This window comes from Ranitomeya imitator, chromosome 4, assembly GCF_032444005.1.
Source record: "Ranitomeya imitator isolate aRanImi1 chromosome 4, aRanImi1.pri, whole genome shotgun sequence".
NCBI classification, from domain to species: Eukaryota; Metazoa; Chordata; class Amphibia; order Anura; family Dendrobatidae; genus Ranitomeya; species Ranitomeya imitator.
This window is the reverse complement of record NC_091285.1, coordinates 462399586-462408901: the sequence shown is the minus strand read 5'-3', so window position 1 is coordinate 462408901 and position 9316 is coordinate 462399586. Positions and strand designations below refer to the sequence as shown.

The 9316-nt window shown below is 49.3% G+C and overlaps 1 protein-coding gene across 1 annotated transcript in view; it reads left to right on the top strand.

Moving 5' to 3' along the window:
• The first annotated feature begins 433 nt into the window (after positions 1 to 433).
• Positions 434 to 9316, top strand: part of MTMR10 (myotubularin related protein 10) — a 125197-nt gene continuing 116314 nt past the window's right edge. The window contains exons 1-2 of the mRNA XM_069765823.1: positions 434 to 766; positions 1077 to 1137. Of these exons, the coding sequence (XP_069621924.1) occupies positions 710 to 766; positions 1077 to 1137 (118 nt within the window). The 5' untranslated portion in view covers positions 434 to 709. The remainder of the gene's footprint in view (positions 767 to 1076; positions 1138 to 9316) is intronic.

The window sequence follows — 9316 nt, the reverse complement described above, 5'->3', positions numbered from 1 at the left end:
ATCGCTCAGGGACCAGTCCATCCCAGAAAAGCATTGTGGACACAGAGGCTCAGGGACAAAACCTAAAAAAAACAGGCTCATATGAACAGGAAATCGGAGTTTCCATAGAAATCAATTGGAAGAATTTTCCCAAGCATTTTTGTGGATATTTTTTAGTGAATCCACCTCAAAAGACTGTGTGAACATGCCCCTTATCAATTCTACAAAATGATATTCAGTTAATTTCACAAGAAATGTGGAGTATTCTCTCATTTCTATCATCATAGTATTATTATATTTTCTATTATTATTATTATTATTATTATTATTATTATTATTATTATTATCACTACACAGAACACCTTCCTCGGCTTATGACTTGCGTTACTGCACATTGCCACCAGATGGCAGTGCACGGCTCCGGAGCGGCGCTCCTGAATGCTTTTCTGCACATGTGCACAGCCTGTGAAAAGAAAGGGACAGACTCACAGGAAATCAGAGAGAATGCAAATCCAAAGTGCGTGTGGGAGTGAGACCCACGGAGGGAGATGTCTGGCCTGAGATCCCACAGAAGCCAGCGGGCTGCAGCCATGGAGCGGGCTGCACCGGTCCAGGGAGGATAAGAGCAGCAGGGATTAGAGGACGCGCCGATCCCTGGAGCCGCTGCAGGCGGGCGGGAGGGAGCAGCCTGTGGCCACCTAGCAGCAGGAGCACTTGTCTGCCGGCCACGATGTTCTCCATTAGACAGCAGAAACCGACCTTTCGCTCCTATCTCCTGCCTCCTCAGGTATGTGATGGCCTATAGCGCACACCTATACGGTGGAGAACTTGGGAGTCCATCTACCTCTCTATGGGGGAGGGGCTCACTGCAAGACAAGTGTCACTTCTGAGCTAAACTTCACATTGACACTATAAAATCATAGTCTCACAACAGCTGGAGCACCACAACTCCCAGCAGCCGTTCTGACCCGTTGGGGGTTGTAGTCCACGTTTGCAGCCCGCTCATCCACGCTATGCGTCGCACATGTGCTGCAGATGTCTTCACGCGAACGCCGCCTGTCCATATGTCGCTCATGTATTTCTCCCATGTTTTCCAGCATGAAGACAAACTCAGCCCAGAAACCAAGCTTCGAATGCTGAAGGCCGTGCTGCTGCCAGGTAAGGGGGCACGTGTGTGGTGGGCTCTGAGCGTGTCTGATTATTGTCCTGCCCGTCACTGTGTAACATTGGATTTCACCATGCTGGGAAACTGTCCACATGTTATTCCAAGCATGTGAAATAGTCAGAACCTGGAAGGAGAACATCACTGGATGTGTGCGTTACCTCCAGCCAAGGTTACAGGGGCTCTCCGGACACAGGTGGCCAGCAGGCCCGGGAGAGCGGATCCAGCCAAGGTTGAGGTTACAGGGCCTCTCCAGACACAGGTGCCCAGGAGAGCGGATCCAGCCAAGGTTACAGGGGCTCTCCGGACACAGGTGGCCAGCAGGCCCGGGAGAGCGGATCCAGCCAAGGTTGAGGTTACAGGGCCTCTCCAGACACAGGTGGCCAGCAGGCCCGGGAGAGCGGATCCAGCCAAGGTTGAGGATACAGGGGCTCTTCGGACCAGGTGGCCAGCAGGCCCAGGAGAGCGGATCCAGCCAAGGTTACAGGGGCTCTCCGGACACAGGTGGCCAGCAGGCCCGTGAGAGCGGATCCAGCCAAGGTTACAGGGGCTCTCCGGACACAGGTGGTCAGCAGGCCCCTGAGAGCGGATCCAGCCAAGGTTACAGGGGTTCTCCGGACACAGGTGGTCAGCAGGCCCCTGAGAGCGGATCCAGCCAAGGTTACAGGGGCTCTCCGGACACAGGTGGCCAGCAGGCCCGGGAGAGCGGAGCCAGCCAAGGTTGAGGTTACAGGGCCTCTCCAGACACAGGTGCCCAGGAGAGCGGATCCAGCCAAGGTTACAGGGGCTCTCCGGACACAGGTGGCCAGCAGGCCCGGGAGAGCGGATCCAGCCAAGGTTGAGGTTACAGGGCCTCTCCAGACACAGGTGCCCAGGAGAGCGGATCCAGCCAAGGTTACAGGGGCTCTCCAGACACAGGTAGTCAGCAGGCCCCTGAGAGCCAATCCAGCCAAGGTTGAGGTTAGAGGGGCTCTCTGGACACAGGTGGTCAGTAGGCCCGTGAGAGCGGATCCTGACACATGGGGGCCGGAGACTTCTGATGTGTGATTACAGATGAGAAAAGATCGTGGCTCATATGTGCTTCTTCTATGTAGTGACCGGGGCAAGCCCAATAAGTGTTCTAGTCCACAAGCCATTATTGGAAGACCACTGTCAACCGTATACACCTGAAACTAGCCTGCGAGTACCAAGCTGCCTTTGGTTCTGAATTTTGAAGCTTGGTACATTTCCTGAGTCTCGTGCACACTGGATCTGTACACCAAGCCAAGAGTCCAAGAGTAGGCAGAAGAGCGTCTCCTCATGCACATCATTCACCAGACTGCAGACAAGTGTTATATCAGCCTCCGTCTGGCAAGTAAGCCACTGTATAGAAAGCCCACATACTTCAGAGAGGTGTATACTGTGCAGTATGTGTCTGTACAGTAGATCCCTATGGTGGACACCTGCCTCCAGGATCTATCCTGACTGTGCTTACTGTCGGGTGTATAATTCCTGAGCCAATTACCGGAGTGCGGACCCAGCCTAAGAATTACTGAATTTCTGCACTTGGCCTAATGCTTTAGCTTAAAGAGAACCTGTCATGTAAAATAATGCTCTTAGCCTGCAGACATGGGGTTAATCTGCAGGTTAATAGTGTTCTGACACCTTGCAGTGCCGTCACTGAGAGCCAGGAGGAAATGTACCTCGTCCCCCCCAGTAGCGTTCGTCTTCCAGTCACAGGGGTGGCGGCTCCGTTTCGGTCACTGCTCTGTATATAGAGAGCAGTCTCTGCACCGTGCCCCCACCCTGACTGAGAGCTGACCCGTCACGCAGTCACCGCCGCACTCTCTCTACACTGAGCGGTGATCGAAACCGTGCCAGCGCCACCCCTGTGTCTGATAGGGCGAGCCTGCCAGGGGCGGAATAAAGATCATGTCCTCCGGCAGCGGGGCTCTCAGTGCAGGAGCCGCACGGTGTCAGAAAACTATTAAGCTGCAGACTAACCCCATAGTTACAGGATAAGTGTTATTCCACATGACCGGTTGCCTGTAGCATTCCTGTAGGCCTCCAATAACTAGATGGAGGCATTGGGCCCGGTTCATCAAACCTTTTCATTTGAGAATTCTGGTGTAAAAGCTTTGAAAAGTCGTTAAAATCGAGTGCAACTCGGAGTTGTGCATACATTTTTTTTTTTTTTTACTTTTGGTGTCTTCACCCCAGTTTTTTGTGGAGCTGGGGCGCGTCGGGCGCATAATACACAGGTGTATAATTCATGAGGACCTGTGACGTTCCCTACACCACAAATCTAACTTCAGTACCTGCCTGAAGGGAGACTTATGGCGTAGTGCAGGGAGGTGCGCCTTGTGTCAGACGCTCCAGATTCCTCTACATAAATCAGGAGCATCTGACTCCAGCATTCCTCCTCAATACTGACAGGAACAACGCTGGTCTTGATGAATCAGGCCCTTAAAGTGTATTCTTTTGGACTCTATCTGGTTGGTATTTCTTTGCATTTGTCTGTAAAGAAAAGTGCAGCAGAGTGGGATTTCCGATATATAGAGCCATTGCAAAAAAGTATACCATGCAGTACTTTGTTACATGTGTGCACACTGGCTCCTTGGTGAACAGATGCCCCGATCTCCCATCTGTCTACAGCCGCTGACATGTGTACGTTTCTGTAGCATTTGCCTGATGGTAGCTATTGATGTCTCTAGCCTTAGGCCTCATTCCCATGACAGGCTTTTTTTCCCATGTACAAGACAAACTGACCGAGTTTTATGCTTTGTGAAAAAACGAGGATAGCACTCGTATGTGAATAACTGATGTGTAAATGAGCCCTCAGGGTGATCTACAGCCAGTTTATCGCCTGTTTACACTGGGCAACTGCACTTCCTGAACGACTCTATCATTGTTCTCGGCAGCACATAATCCTATCTACATGACGATGTGCTGCCGAGTGATCATTTCTAAGCAGACTTAATAAATTCATTTTGCTCATTCGCTGGGTGATTGGCAGCCTGTTTAGACTGAAAACGCTTTTTTCGCGATTATAGGCCTGTCGAATTGCGATGCCACTCGCATTACTTATCTAGGAACGCTCGATCCTGATTATCGGCCAGTGTAAATGTACTCGTAGGCTATGTTCACACGTTGCGTTTTTGCAGCGTTTTCTTCATTTCTAAATGCAGATTTTCAGCTGCGTTTCACAGTATCCAGGAAAGTCTGAGATTTCAGAAATCTCATGCATCGTTTTTTACCTGACTGTTTTGTCAAAGAGCTACACTTTTGCAAAATGCAGCATGTCCCTTCTTTCAGCGTTTTTCACCCATTGAAGGCAATGGGTAGTTTAAAAAAAACCCAAACAAACAAGAAAAAACGCAGATATCAGGTTTTGGTGCCAGGACCAGATGAAGTTGAATAATTTTTGATTTTTTTTTTATGCACTAAACTTAATTGACTGTAAATAAAAGAAAAACCCAGGTGGGTATGATATTTCTATATATCCCTGTCACTGTGCTGGGACTGCAATATGCAACATCAAAAACGCACCAAATACTCAATCATGGGAACGTTGGCCTTAGTCTGTAGCAGTATAACAGACTGGCTGGTGTGCACAGTGGCTTAGGGCATCGGTGATACTGGGCGTGGAGTTGTATGGCAGCTGGGCAGTCTGTAACTGGATGTTGCCGCTGAAACTGCGAAAACTTCTAGATGGCTCCAAGTTTCTCAAGATGCCAAGTTTCCAGTTGGAGTGAGAACTAGCCTAGCACATGACGTCTGCCAGTGTAGTCTGGGTGTGTCCATGAGGCTGGAAAGCCGGGTGTTAGGGTATGTGCACGCGGATTTGGCTGCAGTTTTCCATGCGGTTTAGAGTACCATGTAAACCTGTGGAAAACCAAATCCGCAGAGCACATGCGGAAAATACAGCGCGGAAACGCTGCGGTTTATTTTCTGCAGCATGTCAATTCTTTCTGCAGATTCTGCAGCGTTTTATATCTGCTCAATAGGAATCCGTAGGTGTAAAAACGCAGGTGAAATCCGCAGGAAATCTGCAGGTAAAACGCAGTGCGTTTTACCTTCGGATTTTTCAAATATGGTGTGGAAAAATCCGCACACAAATCTGCAACGTGGGCACATAGCCTGAGGTGATCGGCCACTTGCAAGCTTGGCTCTTGCTACTTGGTGATATAGGGTATTTTTCCCTTTGTGTACAGTATACTTTTTCCTATGGTTGCAATATATTATTTTCTGCTGCCTTGGCCCTTCTACTGCAGTGTGAGAAAGTTATTAACTATCCACATGATAGATGTCTTTTAGTTTGGTTGTCTGACCACTGTGACCCTCACCAGGCACTTCTGTCCTCCATAAAATGGAGTTTGTGTGCATGTATAACCACCACTCATGAATTCTCTGGGGTCTCCCGGATCGCTGTATTAGGCTATGTGCACACGTAGGTGGGATCTCTGCGGATTTTTCCGCACCTGTTTTTGTAAATCCAGGTAAACCGCACTGCGGATTACCTGCGAAATTACCGTGGATTTTCCACGTTTTTGTGCGGATTCCTATTGAGGAGCAGGTGTAAACCGCAGCGGAATCCGCACAAAGAATTTACATGCTGCGGAAAATACAACACAGCGCTTCCGCACGTTTTTTTTTTTTCCGCAGCATGTGCACTGCGGATTTTGTTTTCCATAGGTTTACACGGTACTGTAAACTCATGGAAAACGGCTGCGAATCCGCAGCGTCAAGACCGCTGCGGATCCATAGCAAAATCCGCAGCGAGTGCACATAGCCTTAGGCTTTCTCCATCAGGGACAGGAAATTGTGACCCCCCCCCCTACAAATATAAACACACCTGTAATGAAGCGGCCATAGGGAGAGTGCGCTGCTGGGCGTTTCTGATGAACATACTGTGCGTGTTTAGGGTGCGTAACATTTCCAGGATCTCTGTTTGCTGTAGATGAATAGAAATATCATTTACAACCAAAACTGGTTACATACAAATTAAAAAAATGTCAATTGGCCTTCGACAAATTTGCCTTAGGTTTTTCTGAGACTTCTGTGTAGGCACCTTGGATTAGTTGTAGGCGACTGCCGTCCCTTCACCAGCTTACTCCTCCCCATTCCACAATGTATATTGGCCATGTATTCTTGTGTTTTCAGTGGGGAGAGGGTCTAAAGCTGCTGCCAGGCTCTTCTGGCGGAAGCTCGTCTCCCAAGAGAACAATAGTATTGGGCATTTCCATTGATGCTGCCCAATTCTTCCTTGCCAGCATCTATTGGGGAGAGTCAGGAGGCCCCATACACATTGGATGTTTGGCCAATTTTAATGTGTACGGGGGACCGGTTTCTACTGCAGTTTGCTGTCTGATGCAGATTGCTCACGTAATTCAATAATTCAGTAATAAACATTATTTCATGGGACATTTTTCCATGAGCTTGTGAAATGTCCGGAACAGAATCCTGTATGTGTGAACATGGCTTTTTTTTCTCATTTTAATATGTGTGTAAAATGACCTTTGTGGAATGCCGCTAGCGGGGTCTCTTCTCTCCAGTGTGGTTGCACAAATTCAGTTCCCTAATAAACCGTCCCCACAATGAGCATGCTGCAGAATCCATCACGGCTATTCTCTGCTGCAGTCATGAGGTCCAAGGTGCTCTCATAACTTACCCCTCTACATTCGCAATGAGCAATATGATACGTTTTAGAGGGGGTCGAATGCTGCATTTCAGGGAAGACGTCACTTTCCATTTCAGCTTCTCAAGATCAACTACACAAAGAGCATTAATAAAATATTCATTTTCAGTAGAAGACTGCTGACACCTTTTACATGTCAGTGTTCACTTTGATCTGAAAATGTGTTTTTATTATTATTTTTTATTTTCAGAGCCATTGATATTCTGTTTAGAATCTTCTGTTTCATGCCTCTTCCCAAGTAATAAATAAGCGACATCCCCAAATCCCGGCCCTCCCCAACTCATCCCCACACTCATTTCTAACCCCCTGCCACGATCCTCCCCACGTTTTCCCAACCACGACAACCTCCTACCCATTCATCCAGCCCCCACTCCCCCGGTCCACTTACCTGGAGCACTATGGAACGCACGCTCCATCTGCAACAAACTGACATTTATCCACGACCTCTTCATCACCAACAAACTCTCCTTCCTCGGCCTCACTGAAACCTGGCTCACCCCATCTGACTCTTCCTCTCCAGCTGCGCTCTCGGATTCCACCTCTCTCACACCCCTCGCCCCAGCAACAAACGTGGTGGAGGAGTTGGATTGCTCCTGTCCGACACCTGCTCCTTTACTCCAATCCCGCTACCACCCTCCGCCAATCTTCCTTCGTTTGAGGTGCACTCTGTCCGCATCTACTCCCCCTCCAACCTCCAGCTGGCTGTCATCTACCGCCCCCCAGAACTAGCCATATCCACCTTTCTCGACCACTTCACCACCTGGCTACTTCATTTACTCTCTGTCGACATCCCCACTAACATCATGGGTGACTTCAATATCCCCATTGACACTTCCACCTCAGCTGCCTCTAAACTTCTATCACTGACTGCCTCCTTTGGCCTCACTCAATGGTCCTCTGAGGCCACTCACAAAGATGGCCACACGCTGGACCTCATTTTCACCCGCCTCTGCTCCCTTACTAATCTCATTAACACACCCCTCCCCCTGTCTGACCACAACCTACTGACATTCTCTTCCCTCTCCTCTCCTAATGTGCAACCCCCACTCCACAAACTCCCTCGCAGAAATCTCAAACATCTCAACTTACAATCACTCTCGGGGTCCCTTCTCCCTCTCACAGACATAGCCTCCCTTCATGACACAGATGCTGCTGCCACTTTTTATAACACCACAATAACAGCAACACTCGATTCGGCCGCCCCGCTCATGCATAGTAAAACTCGTACAATTAACAGGCAGCCCTGGCTGACCAGCCTGACCAAAGAATTAAGACGGGCTTCCAGGATTGCTGAGCGGAGATGGAAGCAATCCCGCTCTGCCGACCACTTCACTACATACAAGCAGTCCCTCGCCAGCTTCAAGTCTGCACTCACTGCCGCAAAACAAACTTACTTCTCATCTCTCATATCCTCCCTGTCTCACAACCCTAAACAGCTTTTCAACACTTTCAATTCTCTACTCCGTCCCCCAGCACCTCCTCCCTCCTCCCTCATTTCTGCTGAAGACTTCACCTCTTTCTTTAAACAGAAGATCGATACGATCAGAGAAAGCTTTGGCCCACTGCCCCTCTTAGCTGCTCAACCCTGCTCCTCCAAAACCATCTTCTCCACCATGACAGAAGATCAGCTCTCCACCCTCCTGTCAAGATCACACCTCACCACCTGCACGCTTGACCTGCTCCCATCCCACCTCATCCCTAACCTTTCCATGGTCTTCATCCCAACCCTAACGCACCTCTTCAACCTCTCACTCACAACAGGTGTCTTCCCCTCATCCTTCAAGCATGCCAAGATCACACCCATCCTCAAAAAGCCCTCCCTCGACCCATCCTCTGTGTCTAGCTATCGCCCGATATCTCTTCTCCCTTATGCCTCCAAATTGCTGGAGCAACACGTCCATCTTGAACTGTCCTCCCACCTCTCCTCCTGCTCCCTCTTTGATCGGTTACAATCAGGCTTCCGTCCCCATCACTCAACTGAAACTGCCCTAACTAAAGTCACCAATGACCTACTAACTGCCAGGAGCAAGCAACACTACTCTGTCCTCCTTCTCCTGGACCTGTCTTCTGCCTTTGACACTGTGGACCACTCCCTTTTGCTACAAATTCTCTCATCTCTTGGCATCACAGACTTGTCCCTTTCCTGGATCTCGTCATATCTGACAGACCGAACATTCAGTGTCTCCCTCCCCCACACCACCTCCTCACTTCGCCCCTTGTCAGTCGGTGTTCCTCAAGGCTCTGTTCTAGGACCCCTACTCTTCTCCATCTACACTTTCGGCTTGGGACAGCTCATAGAATCCCACGGTATGCAGTACCATCTCTATGCTGATGACACGCAGATCTACCTATCCGGACCTGACCTCACCTCCTTACTTACCAAAATCCCGCACTGTCTGTCTGCTATTTCAGCCTTCTTTTCTGCTCGCTTTCTACAACTGAACATGGACAAAACAGAATTCATCATCTTTCCCCCATCTCACTCTACCCTTCCACCA